Source organism: Hibiscus syriacus, unplaced genomic scaffold, assembly GCF_006381635.1.
Source record: "Hibiscus syriacus cultivar Baekdansim isolate YM2019G1 unplaced genomic scaffold, ASM638163v2 tig00110925_pilon, whole genome shotgun sequence".
NCBI classification, from domain to species: domain Eukaryota; kingdom Viridiplantae; phylum Streptophyta; class Magnoliopsida; order Malvales; family Malvaceae; genus Hibiscus; species Hibiscus syriacus.
In genome coordinates this window covers 50,268-70,269 of record NW_024062912.1, presented here as the reverse complement: position 1 = coordinate 70,269, position 20,002 = coordinate 50,268, and the positions used below count along the sequence as shown (strand labels likewise).

General features: G+C 34.2%; 2 protein-coding genes across 2 annotated transcripts; both read right to left on the bottom strand.

The window, feature by feature from the left end:
• Positions 1 to 3,154: 3,154 nt before the first annotated feature.
• LOC120146388 lies at positions 3,155 to 5,546 on the bottom strand. The gene is made up of 4 exons (XM_039159967.1): positions 5,335 to 5,546; positions 5,157 to 5,238; positions 3,693 to 4,091; positions 3,155 to 3,543 (listed from the first exon to the last, which is right to left on the bottom strand). Exons 1-4 carry the CDS (start codon positions 5,511 to 5,513, stop codon positions 3,403 to 3,405), a joined length of 801 nt encoding a protein of 266 aa, XP_039015898.1. The 5' UTR covers positions 5,514 to 5,546; the 3' UTR covers positions 3,155 to 3,402.
• Positions 5,547 to 6,502: 956 nt separating this feature from the next.
• On the bottom strand, positions 6,503 to 7,439 carry LOC120146401. The gene has a single exon (XM_039159974.1). The coding sequence runs from the start codon at positions 7,437 to 7,439 to the stop codon at positions 6,510 to 6,512; it is 930 nt and encodes a 309-aa protein (XP_039015905.1). The 3' UTR covers positions 6,503 to 6,509.
• Positions 7,440 to 20,002: the final 12,563 nt, after the last annotated feature.

Genomic DNA, 20,002 nt, shown 5'->3' with positions numbered 1-20,002 from the left:
ATAAATAGGTTGGGGATGTATTTGGTTGATTACAAATTTCTCAAATCTTATTACACAACACTTAAACATCTCTCAAATCTTACTTTTGTAATTTTTTGTTCATCATGAGTAACACGGCTGAATCTTCCGTCGGGGGAAACCTTGAAGTCGTGAGAGTGATCGAACACACTCGAAACAAAGACATTTGGGATCACTACGATTTATGTGAGATATCAAATGGCTCGAGGAGGGCGCGTTGTAAACTTTGTCTAAAGTTTCTTGCATCGGAAGGAAACACAACGTTGAAGAACCATTTGACAAAATCATGCAAGGCACTTCGCTCAAGATCAGATCCTAGTCAATCGAATCTTACACCGCAAGGTGGTGTTTTTGTTTACGACAACGAAAAATTACGAGAAGCGTTTACAAAGTTCGTGATTACAAAAGCATTGCCGTTCGACCACTTTGATGATGAAGATTTCACGATAACAATTCAACAACTAATGCAACCACGTTATACTCAAGTAAATCGTACTACCCTTAGAAGAGATGCTATAAAAATGTGGCGTACGGCGAGGGAAAAAATGATTTTAGGATTCCAAGAACACCGTTATGGTGTGTCGCTTACATGTGACGTTTGGAGTTCCCCTCATAATACCGGAAATTCTTTTTTAGCCGTTACGTCACATTGGTTAGATCAAGATAATTGGCAAATGATGAAAAGAACAATCGCGTTTGAATTATTCGGTGAGCCGCATACCGGTACTAATTTATTTACACTTTTAAAAAGGGTAATTTGTCTTTATAAATTAGAAAATAAAGTTTTTTCTATATCATTTGATAATGCATCGAATAATACAAACGCGGTTCCAAGATTGAAAATATTACTTTCACCGATTTTAGACGGTGCGTTTTTTTCATACCCGTTGCGTTGCACACATAATTAATTTATCCGTGCAAGCCGGTTTGGAGGTTATTGAGCCGATTAGATTAGAATTTAAAACAATGATAAAATCGGTTCTTTGTAACAACAGCAAAAGACTAAATGAAACGATTTTTGTAAGTCCGTTAATAAAAAAGCTTTGGGTCCTAATTTGGATTGTCCAACTCGTTGGAACTCAACTTGGATGATGATGCATACTGCCTTAAGGCAAAGAGAAATATTGCAAACATTTCACGATCGGCTTTTCGAGAGGGGTCATGTCCCAAACATTTATCTGGATTCGAGTTGGGAAACTATAGCCAAAATAACCGATTTGCCTCAGTTGGTAGAGCACAAGGTTCTTAACCTTGAGGTCGTGGGATCGAGTCCCATGGAGGACATTTCATAATTTGGAGGTCTCCTACGGAAGCTGTTCTCAACCTAGTGTTGGGGGCAGCCTACTATCTTACCTCCCCCTTACCCCATACATATGGGAACAAGGGACAGCAAGTTAAATGTTGGTGGGGTTAAAACACTAATTGAACAAATTGCGTTTGCTTTTAATCTAACCGATGATGAACCCAACTTTGTCCAAAACCAAATAAATTATTTTAACAAATGTTTTTGAGACATGTTTGCAATTTATTTAACTAAATACGGATCAAGTAGTGTAATACACGATCAAATGAGAATGAATGCGGAATCATCTAGTAGACGTCCAAGTAACATAAATTTGAATCTTTTTAACACTCTTGTAAATTCCCAATCCAAACGATCACGTACTACCACCCCAAGTAGCGAGTTGGGAAATTACATGTCATGCGATTTTCTATCAAAAATGACATTTGAAGAGTTTGAAAGTTTAGATATTTTAGCTTGGTGGAAAGAAAATGAAGCACAATTTCCGATTCTAGCCGCCATGGCCCGTGATTTACTAACCGTCCAAGCTTCTACGGTAGCTTCGGAATCCGCTTTTTCTGTTAGTGGCAGGGTTATATCGCAACGGAGATCAAGACTAAGTCCCGAGTCGGTGGAAGTATGCATTTGTTTAAATGATTATTTGGATGGAGCGGCTCGTAAGCAACATATCACCACCCTAGAAGATGCAATTGATACCGATTTGGAAGCAAACTTACACATTGAAGAAGTCGAACTTGGAATATCCCCTCCAAACGAAGAAGGCGAAGATGATGAAGAAGAGATGGCAATATAGTTTATTTTATAACTTTATTTCAATTATCGTAAACTTTGTTTCAATTATCGAACTTGAAGTTTTTAAGTATTTGAATTTATCGAACTTGGAAGTTTTTAAGTATTTGAATTTATCAAACTTGGAAGTATTTAAGTATTTCAATTATGTTGAGTTAATTAAGTATTTCAATTAAGTATTTGAATTTATCGAACTTGAGGTTTGATGCTTTCTCTTTGATTCTCTCTTGATTCTAGTTGCTTGATGTTTCTTGTCTTTGATCATGGCTTCTAAGCTTGCTTAAATACACCTTGAATCACTTCTGAACGTTAGTGATAATTAATGAAGATAATATAGCCGTTTAAGTGTGAAAACATTTAATAAAAATGCTTGGAGCGTGGGGGAATCGGTACCCTCTCATAGGGAATCGGTTTCCTCTCATAGGGAATCGGTTCCCTAAGTGTAAAATTCAAATATTTCGACCGTTGAATAGGGGGAATCGGTACCCCCTATGGGGGAATCGGTTCCCTCCGAGCATTCTAGAAATCTCGGAGTCAAACCATTCAGTGAGGAATCGGTACCCCCTTGGGGAGGAATCGATTCCCTATGAGCAATCTGTAATATTAAAATCGGTTTTTTTATAACCGGTTTTTTAAAAAAACCGGTTTTTTTAAAACCGAAACCGGTTACACCAGTTAGGATATCCGGCCCCCCAAACCGGTTAAAAACCGAACCGGTTATTTTATAAACCGATTTTTTTCTATGAGAAAAAACCGGATCGGATAAAAACCGATCCGGATCGGATTGAAATCCGACAAATGTTCATCTCTACATACAAGTATGGTACATTATATTTTGATAATTTGACACCATATAATTTACTGTGTTTATGCATTAAATATAAATCTTTATATTATACACTAACATCCATTAAATTTTGGGCAATCAAGTTTGATTTTTGTCAACTTCAAATATTTTTAAAATTTGAATTTAAAAAAGTACAAATGTTATGGAAGAAACATCCGAATAACCTGAAAGAAATAATAGATGGGGTCAGTCAACCATTCAAGAAACATGTGGGATCACCTTCCAACATGATGAACACCTTTCATGCACTAAATTCCCAGATCATATGATACATCCAACAAATACGGAACATATAAGATCATCTTTCAACTATTTTAAGCCACTGCTCACTGCATTTCGTATCATATCTAAAAAATTCAGCACCATGGGCACTAGTTTTGACTACAATATGCACCCACTCGCATGCTAAACCTCAGTTTCTGCTTCCTGCAGGAACCTAAAACATTTAACCATAGAATGTGCGCCATGGCTCTCCACCACCACCACTTGCTGCTTTAGCTGTTGGAATCCAATTAGTTTTAGTTTCTTCTCTCTGGAAGTACAACCCCATCGCACTTGCCGCAACCTCTCCTATCTCACAGAGGGTCTGAAATGCCATTTCCCAGAATTAGATTACATATAATTCAATATTAGTCTCAAGAATCTTGCTTTTGATCATCATTTCTAGCTTATTCTATTCAATCAAGCCACGATCTGCTAACTACATTGGCTTTAAACTGGCAAGAGAATGAATACCTGCAGATCCTCATTTATAGCTTGATTAAACGGGCTTTGGCTTCTTTGGCCAACTATAATAGAAGTTGGCAAGTCTGCAGCACGAACCAGGTGAAGAAAGCAGGCCAGAGGCTCGTAATGAATTTGCAAAGATGGAGGTGGCTTCTGGGTTTTGGAAGCAATGGCTCGACTTACATCAGTCTTAGGGCCTACTTGGATACCATAAAGAGGAAACTTTCCACTATTTGTTGTCATCAATCTACCTTCCAACTTAAGCTTTGATGCCGGTACAAGAAAAGGGGCTATGATAGTGGGTACAGTAGATGATATGTGCTCTGCATCCACAATTTTTGTCAGAACTGAATATATAACCCGAGACAGTGCTGGTGGCTCCAAACGATCTATCATTACCATAGTTGCCTGCAAGCAAGATAAACAAAGGATAAAATTACATAAATATGCACTTCACGCCATGTAGCCAGCAAGCAAGATAAACAACATAAATATGCACCTCACACCATGTATCGTAGGAAAGAAAATGGATATGAAGAAAAAAAAATTGATTCAGTACGTTTGGTACAGTTTCAATTAAAATTGCTAATTTATGTTGAATGAGTACAGAATAAAAATGCTCTCATTTCCCTCGCTCTTCTTATTTCTATTCCTCCTAAACTAATGACGGGGTGGAAAGAACGTTGTTTGTCCTTCCACTCCTTATCGTTCCTTACTCTTTCCCTCCTACCAAAGACAGTATTAAAGTCATTGTTCTAGTTATTGCTCATAAACCCAGACGTTAGAAATTCAGTGGATTGATACACCCATCCTTGAAGACAAATGGCGCCAAGATCGTTGTTTCTCAAGGATGATTGCTTAACCACTAAGATTGCCAAATACACAAAACCAACACAAAGAAGGCTTAAAAAGAAAGTGATGCAAACTACCATTCGATTCACTCGTTAAATCAATTTCTATCATAAGTTTAGATTATTTCTACTGTTCTGCAATTCCTTAAACGACATTCTTCGTCCCTTAGTCAATAAGAGCTCCAAAATTCCATTCCATTTCCTTCTTTTAAAAAACAAAATAAGATCAAAACTTATGAATATACATTGACAGGCAACTAAGAACACATCAATCCAGTGGGAAAACATTTTCTAAATTAGCCACAAGGGAAAATCCAAAGGTCAAACTTAATTCAACACGAAAATATCATGTTTGAATATGCAGATGGCGAGCGTTCACTAGTGAAAGAGGGTTCCATTAAGCTCACTTACCAATGGGCTTTTAACCTTTTAGATAACTAAATAACAATACCACAGCAGGCAGTCCTCTTATTTTATCAGGAACCAAACACTCAAAAAAATGGAGTAGCTCTATAGGTTCCTCATTTACAAACAAATCCACAAAACTATATCCACCAACGAAAATAACTGTAATTTAAATAAATGGGTTTCGATATTAATGGCTAAAGGAAGGAAACAGTACCTTCAAATCGTCTTTCTCTCTCAATTGAGTAACAGAGCCATTCAATTTTACATCCCCCAATTCCAAGTTCAATACCTCTGAGCTGAAACAATATAAACAATGAAAATGCAACAATCTGAATCAGAGCTTTTAATAAAAATCAACCAAAGAGGGACTGAGAAAGAGAGAGGGGACTCACACTTTATTATAAGGCTGTGGAGTAGGGTTCAGAACTCGGGCGATGGCATTTCCGAACCCATCTTCGTCCTGATAAATGAAGAACACATTCGAATCTACCTTTAATCTCCATAAATTTCCACTATGGCTTTCTTCGCTGTTTTTGAGAGAGAGTGATTCCAGATTTTCCTTTAGATCCATGGAAACGACGCTAGTTCGTTCCTTCCAGCAGTTTTTCTTGGAGAACAATAAAATAAAAAGGGGAATTCGTTTTGATACCCTGCACCCTTTCTTTCTGAGTTAACTGCATAATATGTCCTTAAAGTATGACTCATATTTTGAACTGGTCCCTAAAATTTTAAATATTTCAATTTCATCCCTAAACTATTATTATAATTCTAAATTAGTCATCAAACATTTGAACATTTCAATTACATCCCAAAACTATGGCATTGATTCTAAATTAGTCCCAAACTTTTTGAACATTCCAATTTTATCCCAAACAATACGTATATACTAATCACATTCATTGTTAATAAAATTTTTAGGTTAAGTTATATTATTATATGTTTAAAAAATCAAAATTTAGGTTAAATTATTGTTGAAACTAATTCCATATTTGGATGAATTTGGGGATGAAATTGGAATATTTAAAAGTTTGGGGACTAAATTTGAAAGAGGGTCATATTTTAGGGATAAAATTAGAATGTTCAAAAGTTTAAGGGTTAATTTATAATGAGTCATAGTTTGGGGATGAAATTGGAATATTCAAAAGTTTATGAATCAATTTAAAAAGAGAGTCATAGTTTAGGGACATATGCTGCAATTAACTCTTTCTTTCTATTCAATTTTCAAACAGTTGTGGTAGGATCCTTTTTATCATTCACGTTTTGTTGTATAATCAGTCAATTATGATCATAATTCTCATTTTCTATTTTTGATTTGTTAGTTATTAATCTTGTAAATGTATGCTTTTTTTTAATTAAACATTTTGCTTCTTGGACGTTTCACAACGATGAAGCATATAAGAGAAATGTTATTGATATGAACAAAAATAATATATACAACAATATTATTGTAAGATGAAGTATATAATTTACAGTATTTTGAACATTATACAAGCATGAAAATTACCTGTAAAATGTATTTCTTTTTGTAAAACGGAAACTGCAATTAAAAAAAAACTTTCAATATTTTTCACTCAATCTTCCAGGCATAAAGAAATAGGCTGAACTCCGATGCGGTGTCGACACCTAGTGTAGAATAATACTTGCTTGCAGTGTCGCTGTCTCCTCCACCGTGGCCACTTCCTTCTTTGTCACTCTCTGCTTCAGCCGTCACCGGCTTGAATATAAACACACCGTGGCCTGTTCCGAGGCTGTTGAACAACCAGTCATGGACATCCCACATGACTTGAACCGGTTGTTTATCCACCAAGACGGTCTGGTTCCCTCTGAATTTCCATTGCAAATTCTTGACGTGAATCAAAACTACCCCATCCATGCTAATCCACATTTCTGGGTCTTTCATTCCGGTTATTGAACTCTCAACAACAATGTCATGTTCTCTGCTATTGTCCTCGAATCTAGCTCGGGTCGCGAAGCTTTTCTTGGCGAGCACGTTTTCCTTCTTGTAAATCAAGAGAGGTTCAACCAAAGCCGGTCTCGCTTTCGTTCTCTTGTATGCTTTTTTCTTGTAATCCCCCAATAACAAAACCACCTCCTCGTCGGCAACAAGCGAGACGTAATAATCCGAGACGGGTTCGGGGCCGCCGGTGAATTTAGCGGAATAAAGATCCCAGTAAACGTCCACTTGGCTCCCTTCAACCTCAAAGGATTTATACCCTTTTTTGCTCCAGAAATGCCAAGGCTTAAGATCGATCTTGCACGAGTACTGGAAATTCCCTTGCGTGTTATTCACCATGATGCTGAGAGAATGGTTCATAGCGTTCTTGCACCATAGAACCTTGATGTTCCGATAATAGTCTACTACATTCGTTTGGTACACCAACGTGACGGTGGTCTGAGCGTTTTTATTGCTCGTAGGGCTTGGTTCTTCGGTTATTCTTTCTGCATAATACGCCGAGCCTGAAACTGACTGAGCTCTCACGGAGAAATGAAATGCCATTTGTAAATGCAATTTTTATTTTCATGCAAAAGCCTCTAATGATTCAATTCTACTGCATCTGGTCTGATCTTATCGTGAAAATATTTCCCAGGATTGTACATATATAAGTTGTTTATAATCCTATCTAATAACGTTACCTTGTGTTGGAAAGTTTCATGGGATTAAAGGGAGCTGAGATCTTAGCTTCTGGCCAATGGGATAGAAAAATAAAAAGTGGTGCCAAAACAAAATTGCAGAAGGGAAATCCGTGAGCAGTCTGGTTTGTTTTGAGCAGAAATTGTCATTATTTTTCTGGGAAAGAGACAGAATGAAAGAACAGACAGGGAACCTTGTCCTTCCATGGAGTGAAAATCTCCATTCAAAGGTTGTAAGCCAAAAATGGTGTCCGAAACAAGGGGACGAGGACAATGGCCTCAAAACCAATTTGCTATATTTACTCCAAGTTTGCCCCGCCCTTTTTTTCAAAGGGAATTACACCATTGTATCTTAACCGAAAGGGAATTTTCCTAACTGTCTCGGTCCAAATATCAGAAAGGTCATGATCAACAACATAGTCAATTAATGTAACAATGACCAGCAACAATTATCCAGAGTTCAGCAAAGAACTCCGAGGGAACCTCCATGGTTCTTCGTCGGTATGTAAGCGATATCGACCTGCCTGACTCCTCGGATGCCAACTAGGAAGGGCCAACACTAATCGACAGCATCCATAGTTGGCATGCAGGGAGCCAGGCAGAATCAATGACATACCCTAAACTCTAAATTTTAAAATTAAACTTAGGGTTTTGTTAGCTTCATTTTATTCCAAACTGTGACAGAATTATCAGTACACGATCAAAGACAGTTGGAATATTTTTTGTGTGAGTGAGAAGAAAATTCCGTACAAGAAATAACTTACAGTTCAATCATTGGTTGATGACTCCACAACTGGTGCAGAGACATGTTTCGGGGAAATTTAAGCTCATCGACCTCCCTCTGGTTTTTACAGCTCTCTATATCTATCAACCCATAACTGCATGTATATATATGCGTGTGTGTGTGTGATTTAAAGAAGAGTGTCAGAGTGTGGCTATGGAAAGAGACAAGGAAAAGTACATGGAGGTAATAAAGAGAGGAGAAAAGACTACGAAGAGGTCGGCATAACATTGGACTTTTGTTTAACTATAATTAAAAACCATGTACTTAAATGCCAAGGTCATAGCATGAGACAATTTGACAGCCTCGCTAACATGGGTGGTTTGACGGATTATTTGACAGTCCCTTTGGAATGAATATATATATATATTTTTGATACCAAGGTTAGAGTGGAGCTGTGGTAATAACGAGGAGTACGTTTTATATATATATATATATATTTATATTGATTATGTATTAAGCTTTCATTCGTTGTATAAATGATTCTGAACAAATAATAAGATTGTTTTTTAAAATGACATTCTTAATATTTGATAATAAAGATATAAGTAGGTCATATATTGCTTTTTAAAATGACATTCTTAAAATATTTGATAATAAAGTAAAATTATAAACATTCTTAAAATATTGGATAATAAAGTAAAATTATAAAATATCAAAATATTTATAAAAAAAAGAGATAATAGCAAGAGTTTTCTTGATTGATGTAGAAGATAAAAAAATGAGGAGAGAGAATTAATATTAAATTTTTAAATTTTTTTTTAGGAGTGCATATATTTTTTTAATTAGTAAATTTTTTAAAAGTATAGTGGTCTCAAATTTTAAAACACGTGTCACAAAGTACACGTGTCACAAAGTACACGTGTTCAACCAACATATGTTGATTCAAGTGGTAAGCAACTTGATTTCGCTTAAGTAATGTCTCAGGTTCGAGTCATTGTGTATGCAAAAAATCTTTGTTGGGAGACTCACCCACCAAAATCAAATGTGCGACGTAGATCGATCCAAATTAATTAAGGAAAATCCTTAGAACTGGGAGAGAGAAAAAACCCGTGTTCATAATCATATTTGCATGTTAAATTCTACATTGACGCCACTAATCTTTGTTGCGGGACTAAGACGTTTCTAGGCTCATGTCTAGTAATGATTCAAAGGATTTGATTTTGGGTAATGTTAAATTCCTCATAACGGTTTTAACTTCAATTATTGGGCTATTGGCTTGACTCTAACCCGCGATTTGCTAATGATCTCGGGTACTCGAACGATGAATATACTATCTTTTTATTAAATTAAAGTAATTATAAAATAATATATATTCAAAATATTTTTAATTATTTGACAATGATCGTTCAATTAATTTTATTGTAGTCATTGAAGCTCGAATTTGAAACTTCTAACAATAACAACCATTTTTTTAATCAATAAGGTAATTTAGTTAGTGTACAATTAGTACACTCTTAATTAATTTGTTTTCTAGGTTTTTTATGCAAAGTGTTTTCCCACGTTACTACGTTAGTGTAATTAAAGCAACATGCAAAGGGAAACGAGTACAACAAAAATTGGATTTCATGCAAATTAAATTGTGGACTATAATTGATATGTAAATACATTGACAATATTGAAGTTTCATAATGAAATTCTATTTTTATTATGTAAAGATAAAATAATTTATAATAATTGAAAAAAAGTTATATAACTTCAGTTAATATTAATATGATTATCGGAAAATATGACAAATATAAATGGATTCACAATATATTAGTTTTTCTCGTTTTTCTTTGACAAACAAAGAGAATTGAGGAAGAAAGGTAACTCATTCCATTAAATGCACTACAATTTATAAAACATCAGCACCACACACTAACTTCCAACTGTAAAGATGCTTAATAACAAATTAAAAACAATCTCCTAACCACATGTACATGTCACATCGCACAGATATCATACATTTAACGTGTATGAAAATATCCCATGCATTCAACCTGCATACATCACCATAGGATAACATTCACCCTACTTTATCATGTTTCAAAAGCCAAATCATCAACAACATTAAGCTTGTGTCGAAATTTCAAAAAATTAAGGCTTAGTGAGAGGCTTTGTAAAGCCATCCGCAAGTTGATGCGGACCAGGGACATAACAAACACACAAAGCTCTACTAGTAATCTTTTCACGAACAAAGTGAACATTGAGTTCAACATGCTTAGACCGAACATGTAGAACTAGATTAACACTCATGACAACTGCACTTGTATTATCGCTCCAAATAACTGGAACATCCGGACAAACAACTTGCTTATCTCCAAATAGACCATATAACCATGTCACCTCAGAAATGACATCATCAACCCCTCAATACTCGGCTTCAGTAGTCGACTGAGACATCGATTTTTGTTTGCGTGAAGTCCAAGAAATAAGATTACCACCATGATAAACGTAATATCTAGAAATCAACCTACAATCATCCGAATTACTGGGCTAATCAGAATAAAAAAATTGCACGCAAACAAAGATCTGACATAAAAGCTCGAAAGACTAACCGTAGTCCAATGTACCACTCAAATATTGAAGTATTCGCTTCACCGCCAACCGATGTTCTTATCAAGGAAGATGCATATATTGAGCAACACATCCAACAATAAAGGAGACATCTGGTCTAGTGTGACTCAAATAAAGGAAAGCACCCACCACACTGCGATACAACTGAGGATCATCAAGGGGGAGTTCCAACATTACGTAAAAGTTTAGGAGTCGAAACCATAGTTGTTGGAACAGAGCGAGCACCCACCATATTGGCCTTTTCAAGTAACTCACGAATATATTTCCCTTGACTCAAGAACAAAACACCATCATGTCGTTCAACCTCTAGTCTAAGGAAGAAGTTTAACTCTCCATGGTCCTTCAATAAAAACTCATTACCAAGAGAGGTTACAACCTCCTCAATCAACTCGTCAGACCCTCTTATGACAATAATGTCATCAATATACACCAAAACAATTATAAGTGGCCACCACCTTGCTGAATAAACAGGGAAGCATCAGCTTGAGTCCCTTTAAAACCAATACTCAACAGAAAATCTTGAAGTTTAGAATACCAACTGTAAAGATGCTTAATAACAAATTAAAAACAATCTCCTAACCACATGCACATGTCACATCGCACAAATATCATACATTTAACGTGTATGAAAATATCCCATGCATTCAACCTGCATACATCACCATAGGATAACATTCACCCTACTTTATCATGTTTCAAAAGCCAAACCATCAACAACATTAAGTGTAACATCCTCAATACCGGGTTAGTGACCAAATTATAAAGTTTCAGAAATTGATGATTAAAGTAGAATAATGAATTAGTTCAATGATTTATCTGAAAATAAATCCTAAAAGTTGTTAATAATTATTAAAGGATTTTAAGGGCAAAGTGGTCATTTGACTTGGAAAGGATAAGATAATGATATATATGGGATAAGATTGAGAGAATTCTCCAGAAACTCTATTTTCTTCTTCTTCTTCCTCTCATCCCGTATCCCCAAGCTCAAAGGTGAGTCTTCTACTTAGTTAATTATTTGTTAAGTTTAAGATTGGGTTTTGATCATTAGATGATAACTAAGCTTATGGAAAGCTTAGGTTGTCCTAAAATCAAAAGATAAAGGAGATAGAGAAGATTAAAGATTAGTGGTTCTTGAATGAAATCTTGAAATAGAGGTTATAATAAGAATTGAAAGTTGGATTTGACTTGTCATCAATCTAAGTAAGAGATATGAAGTAATATAATTGGATTTGAAACATGTTGTAAAATTGATGTAATTATTGAATTACATATAGAATATAGGATTTTGAGGTTTAAGATGAAATAAATGAGTATAGATTGGTTTAAGTATGTGTACTAGAGTTAAGAATGAAAAAGGGGATGAAACATGAAGGATTTAAGCCAAAATGAATGATTTTCGGGTTCAAAAAGAGGATTATGGGCAGAGTGCATCGATGCATATTCATTGTGTATCGATGCATCAAGGTTAAAACCCAGAAATTTGTTTGAAGGTGTATCGATGCACAGGTAGTGCATCGATGCATCCCAATAATAATACAACATCGAATGTATTTTATGCACCGATGCATACCCTTATTGAAAGAAGAAATTGACATTTATCTTAATCTAAAGAGTGAACCATTAGAGTATATTAGTTATAATACTAATATAGATCTATGTATGATTATGTAGATATAGAACGTGATCCCGTTCTAAATCAATTGAAGGATTAGAATAGAATCAAAGCAAAGCTAAGGTGAGTGCACATTATTTAGTATATGATGTTAAATGGAAAATAAGACTTATGATAAATATATTTCCAATAGTAAAACGCATGAATTCATAGAGGTATGTGTTTGTTATGATTTATATGTGTGCATGAGTATATGTGTTATTGATATGATTCTATGATCATAGGATGTAAACTATGTGATAAGTGAAAAGTGACATATATGTGATAAATGAATGATATGAATAATGAGATAAACAAAGTATGGTTGATATAGGGTAATATAAGAATAGCTCATAGGTTATATGATAAAGATGGAACCATATAGGAACATTAGTTGAGTACTTGATAATAAGTCATAAGGTTATATGCATAGGTAATATAAGTTATAAGATGAGAATATATATGAATATCAAATAAGTTATGAGATAAGTTATATGAAATTGATATATAGGCTAAATGAAAGTATACACATAAATAAATATATAAGTTTATATGTTATTTTATATGCTATGGGATATAACCATGAACATATGTGATGTGATATAGGTTATGAGAAATGACCCATGTGACTAAGTGTGAATTGATATAAGTATGTGATATGAAGTTATGGGTATATGTGTTATATGTTACATGATATGACATGCAAGTTACATGAACAAATGAGAAATGATATAAGTCATATGAAACGATCTACGTGAATACATGCACTTGTGATACATGTGATATGATATGAGATATATGGTTACACATACATGTGGTATGTGACAGAAGAGAAATAACAAGTGATATGAAATGTTATAAATGATAATTCCCATGTTATGTGATATGAGAGCTAGGGGTATAGTTGGCATGCTAAGAGTCGAGGGTATACCTATGTTCTACGGAATATATGGACAGAATTACCTATGTCTTTTGAGACATATGGACAGTATACCTATGTTCTACGGAACATATGGACAGAATTACCTATGTCTTTTGAGACATATGGACAGTATACCTATGTTCTAAGGAACATATGGATAGTTTACCTAGGTTCATCGGAACCTATAGACAGTTACCGAGGATCTTTATGACCTCTGGATAGGTCCTTCGGGACATTTATATGAGCTATGGTGACAGCATATGTGTGCACAACCTCAATGTACTCACATACCTTAAGTTCTCACCAGTGTACATGGGCTACTAAAGAGATTAAACAAACATACTGAATGTGATATGTATACTATGGGTTTATAAATGGTTATCAAAAGTAAGTGGTTTGAAATGTGTTACATGAACCATATGATGTTATATTTTATATGCCTCACTAAGTCATCGACTTAGCGTGTGATTGTTTCACACATAGGTTTGGAAATCGAAAAGAGAAGTAAAGTGGAACAAGACATGTCAGTTCTCCTTATAGAATGTCAGATCAGAAGAGAGGTGAATAATATATATTTTTGATATAAAGTTCTAGTTGGCATGTAATCAAAAGAATATATTGTATAAGCTCTGAATAGTTCTGTAAATGTTTTGAATAAGTTAAATGTTACAAAAGTTTTTTAAATTACTCACTATTTTATACAAGTAAATGTTTTGAAAAGTCAATGTGACACCTCGGACTCGATCCAGGTCGGGTACGGGTTGGGGGTGTTACATTTAATGGTATCAGAGCTACGGTTTAGCCGATTCTAGGCTTAAATCGAAGTCAGAAGTGTTTTAAAAAGTGTACATGCCAACTCAAAGTGAAAAATTCTGATCTGATAGTGTAAGGAGTATGTGTCTTGCTAATAAAAAAATAGATTATTATGTGATAATAGAAGTATGATAATAAGAGCTTCGAAAGAAGTGAAAGGTAATAAACCTGAAGGTAATAGCATTCACCTGCCCTGGCCGGGCAGGGAGAAGAGCGAACACCTCAGGAAATGCCTGTATAAAATTTGGGAAATTATTCTTCATGTTGAAGAATGTTCTGATGTGTTTTCAATTTATACTTCTTTAACTCATAAAATGAATGTATCAAATTAGTTGATAAAGTTGCGAGCACCCAAGTTCAAGGGTGGATTTGAGGAAGGTTATATTGTTATAGACCTTTGGTTGAATGATATGATAGAAGGTTTTCATTTCTTCAAAGTGGAGATGTTGAATTGAGTAGTTTTGTTACTACTTTGGTAAGTTAGAGTATGGTGGACAATTGTCACCATAAGAATGTTAAAAGATTAAATAATGTGATTAGAATTGTATAAGAGTTCAAGAATAAGTGCATTGATGACCAGTTTATAAGACATATGAAACTGGAATACACGAGCTTGAAACAAGGGAATTACACCTTGTATAAGTATGATTATAAGTGTATTAAGCTAAGCAGAATTGCTGCTGAGTTAATTCCGACTGAAAATGATACATGTGATATTTTGTTAGGACTTGCGCCTTAAATTAAAAGAGTGTTACTGGTTTTGAATTTGTTATCGTTTCAAGAAATGGTTAATTGTGTTAAAGCTTTAAAGAGAAAAAGCTCAGAACGAAAAGTTTGGAGAAATAAAAACTCAGAATGATTAAGGGAACTAGTATTTCATAAATTACCACTACCAAAGAGAGATAGAGATTATGATTTTCAACTACAAACTTGATTGGAATTGGTGGTATTTCAAGATAAAAGATCAATTGGAGGAAAGTCAGACTCATTTAAGTAGTAGAGTCTGGTTCTGGATAATTGAATGAAAAGTTAAAGATATATATGAAAGTGGAGGAATGAATTCAAAGTTTTGCTAGAAATTATATAAAGTGAAGAATAAGAAGTATTTTAAATGGATCAAGGGATGTAGATACTGTTTTGCATTCTAGAAGGAAAAAGTTAGCGTTGGCTAACAAGAATATGTGATGGGAATATACTGGAAGTATAAGATTATAATATATTTTCAGGATATGATAACCAAATATGAAATGAATCTGGATACAGTTGTATATTTGAGTAAAACTGAGGATTGATAAGAAGAGTTTAAGAATGGGTATATCGATGATCAATTTATAAGACAAAGGAAGTCAGAACGTTTAGTTTGAATAACGAAAAGTACATGATGTATGAGAATGGAGGTGAAATTGACAAGTTAAATAAACGAATTTTAAGATAATTTCGATTTGAAAGGATGTATGTGTTTGGTTGATTAGGGTTTGTACCCTAGATTGAACATATGTTATTGACTAGCTGTCAGAGTAAAGGTGATAGAGTTATAAGATTGGAGGAAAAGATAAAGTTGAGTTAATCAATTATGATGTGAAACTGAATATAGTGGTGTATTCTAATTAGATAGCTATGATATAGAAAAGGAGATAAGTATTTGCATGGAATCTTAAGGAAGGAAAATACAAGTACAAGGAAATGATATAGAATGAAATTCTGTATAAGAAATGGGTTATCAAAGTTATGAGAATACAATTAAGATTAATATAAAGAGATGAGTATAGATGATAAGACAAGAGTATGAGAATATGAAAAGAAAGATATGATTTGTGTATAAGGAATAAATAAAGGAGAAATAGAATAAAGAAATGAAATGGATTAAGGTTATGAGTTACTGTGTTTATGATAAGTAACAGAAAATAAATGTATAAAGGAAAAAGACAATTGAAGAAATACAGGACGAAAAAAGTAAGTAAATGAGGTAACATGAGAACAATAGAAGATATGTTCTTATTGATTTGTTCAGTGAAAATTCGAGGACGAATTTTCTTTAAAGGAGGGGAGATTTGTAACATCCTCAATACCGGGTTAGTGACCCAATTATAAAGTTTCAGAAATTGGTGATTAAAGTAGAAGAATGAATTAGTTCAATGATTTATCTGAAAATAAATCCTAAAAGTTGTTAGTAATTATTAAAGGATTTTAAGGGCAAAGTGGTCATTTGACTTGGAAAGGATAAGATAATGATATATATGGGATAAGATTGAGAGAATTCTCTATAAACTCTCTTTTCTTCTTCTTCTTCCTGTCATCCCGTATCTCCAAGCTCAAAGGTGAGTCTTCTACTTAGTTAATCATTTGTTAAGTTTAAGATTGGGTTTTGATCATTAGATGATAACTAAGCTTATGGAAAGCTTAGGTTGTCCTAAAATCAAAAGATAAAGGAGATAGAGAAGATTAAAGATTAGTGGTTCTTGAATGAAATCTTGAAATAGAGGTTATAATAAGAATTGAAAGTTGGATTTGACTTGTCATCAATCTAAGTAAGAGATATAAAGTAATATAATTGGATTTGAAACATGTTGCAAAATTGATGTAATTATTGAATTACATATGGAATATAGGATTTTGAGGTTTAAGATGAAATAAATGAGTATAGATTGGTTTAAGTATGTGTACTAGAGTTAAGAATGAAAAAGGGGATGAAACATGAAGGATTTAAGCCAAAATGAATGATTTTCGGGTTCAAAAAGAGGATTCTGGGCAGAGTGCATCGATGCATATTCATTGTGTATCGATGCATCAAGGTTAAAACCCAGAAATTTGTTTGAAGGTGTATCGATGCACAGGTAGTGCATCGATGCACTCTTTTAAAATAGAAACATCGAATGCAATTAGTGCATCGATGCATAAGGCATGCATCGATGCATCCCAATAATAATACAACATCGAATTTATTTTATGCACCGATGCATCAGTAGTGCATCGATGCATACCCTTATTGAAAGAAGAAATTGACATTTATCTTAATCTAAAGAGTGAACCATTAGAGTATATTAGTTATAATACTAATATAGATCTATGTATGATTATGTAGATATAGAACGTGATCCCGTTCTGAATCAATTGAAGGATTAGAATCGAATCAAAGCAAAGCTAAGGTGAGTGCACATTATTTAGTATATGATGTTAAATGGAAAATAAGACTTATGATAAGTCTATTTCCAATAGTAAAACGCATGAATTCATAGAGGTATGTGTTTGTTATGATTTATATGTGTGCATGAGTATATGTGTTATTGATATGATTCTATGATCATAGGATGTAAACTATGTGATAAGTGAAAAGTGACATATATGATAAATGAATGATATGAATAATGAGATAAACAAAGTATGGTTGATATAGGGTAATATAAGAATAGCTCATAGGTTATATGATAAAGATGGAACCATATAGGAACATTAGTTGAGTACTTGATAATAAGTCATAAGGTTATATGCATAGGTAATATAAGTTATAAGATGAGAATATATATGAATATCAAATAAGTTATGAGATAAGTTATATGAAATTGATATATAGGCTAAATGAAAGTATACACATGAATAAATATATAAGTTTATATGTTATTTTATATGCTATGGGATATAACCATGAACATATGTGATGTGATATAGGTTATGAGAAATGACCCATGTGACTAAGTGTGAATTGATATAAGTATGTGATATGAAGTTATGGGTATATGTGTTATATGTTACATGATATGACATGCAAGTTACATGAACAAATGAGAAATGATATAAGTCATATGAAACGATCTACGTGAATACATGCACTTGTGATACATGTGATATGATATGAGATATATGGTTACACATACATGTGGTATGTGACAGAAGAGAAATAACAAGTGATATGAAATGTTATAAATGATAATGCCCATGTTATGTGATATGAGAGCTAGGGGTATAGTTGGCATGCCAAGAGTCGAGGGTATACCTATGTTCTACGGAACATATGGACAGAATTACCTATGTCTTTTGAGACATATGGACAGTATACCTATGTTCTACGGAACATATGGACAGAATTACCTATGTCTTTTGAGACATATGGATAGTATACCTATGTTCTAAGGAACATATGGATAGTTTACCTAGGTTCATCGGAACCTATAGACAGTTACCGAGGATCTTTATGACCTCTGGATAGGTCCTTCAGGACATTTATATGAGCTGTGGTGACAACATATGTGTGCACAACCTCAATGTACTCACATACCTTAAGTTCTCACCAGTGTACATGGGCTAATAAAGAGATTAAACAAACATACTGAATGTGATATGTATACTATGGGTTTATAAATGGTTATCAAAAGTAAGTGGTTTGAAATGTGTTACATGAACCATATGATGTTATATGTTTTATATGCCTCACTAAGTCATCGACTTAGCGTGTGATTGTTTCACACGTAGGTTTGGAAAGCGAAAAGAGAAGTAAAGAGGAACAAGACAGGTCAGTTCTCCTTATCGAATGTCAGATCATAAGAGAGGTGAATAATATATATTTTTGTATATAAAGTTCTAGTTGGCATGTAATCAAAAGAATATATTGTATAAGCTCTAAATAGTTCTGTAAATGTTTTGAATAAGTTAAATGTTACAAAAGTTTTTTAAATTACTCAATATTTTATACAAGTAAATGTTTTGAAAAGTCAATGTGACACCTCGAACTCGAATCCAGGTCGGGTACGGGTTGGGGGTGTTACATTAAGCTTGTGTCGAAATTTCAAAAAATTAAGGCTTAGTGAGAGGCTTTGTAAAGCCATCCGCAAGTTGATGCGGACCAGGGACATAACAAACACACAAAGCTCTACTAGCAATCTTTTCACGAACAAAGTGAACATTGAGTTCAACATGCTTAGACCGAACATGTAGAACTAGATTAACACTCATGGCAACTGCACTTGTATTATCACTCCAAATAACTGGAACATCCGGACAAACAACTTGCTTATCTCCAAATAGACCATATAACCATGTCACCTCAGAAATGACATCATCAACCCCTCAATACTCGGCTTCAGTAGTCGATCGAGACATCGATTTTTGTTTGCGTGAAGTCCAAGAAATAAGATTACCACCATGATAAACGTAATATCTAGAAATCAACCTACAATCATCCGAATTACTGGGCTAATCAGAATAAAAAATTGCACGCAAACAAAGATCTAACATAAAAGCTCTAAAGACTAACCGTAGTCCAATGTACCACTCAAATATTGAAGTATTCGCTTCACCACCAACCGATGTTTTTATCAAGGAAGATGCATATATTGAGCAACACATCCAACAATAAAGGAGACATCTGGTCTAGTGTGACTCAAATAAAGGAAAGCACCCACCACACTGCGATACAACTGAGGATCATCAAGGGGGAGTTCCAACATTACGTAAAAGTTTAGGAGTCAAAACCATAGTTGTTGGAACAGAGCGAGCACCCACCATATTGGCCTTTTCAAGTAACTCACGAATATATTTCCCTTGACTCAAGAACAAAACACCATCATGTCGTTCAACCTCTAGTCCAAGGAAGAAGTTTAACTCTCCATGGTCCTTCAATAAAAACTCATTACCAAGAGAGGTTACAGCCTCCTCAATCAACTCGTCAGACCCTCTTATGAAAATAATGTCATCAGCATACACCAAAAT

Bases quoted from the DNA above. Each gene is read 5' to 3' on its own strand.
- LOC120146388 (XM_039159967.1), bottom strand. From the start codon at position 5,513: ATGGATCTAAAGGAAAATCTGGAATCACTCTCTCTCAAAAACAGCGAA. The intron at 5,239-5,334 runs GTGAGTCCCCTC...ATATTGTTTCAG, and splicing joins CCACAGCCTTATAATAAAGT to CTCAGAGGTATTGAACTTGG. The intron at 3,544-3,692 runs GTATTCATTCTC...ATGGCATTTCAG, and splicing joins CTATAAATGAGGATCTGCAG to ACCCTCTGTGAGATAGGAGA.
- LOC120146401 (XM_039159974.1), bottom strand. From the start codon at position 7,439: ATGGCATTTCATTTCTCCGTGAGAGCTCAGTCAGTTTCAGGCTCGGCG.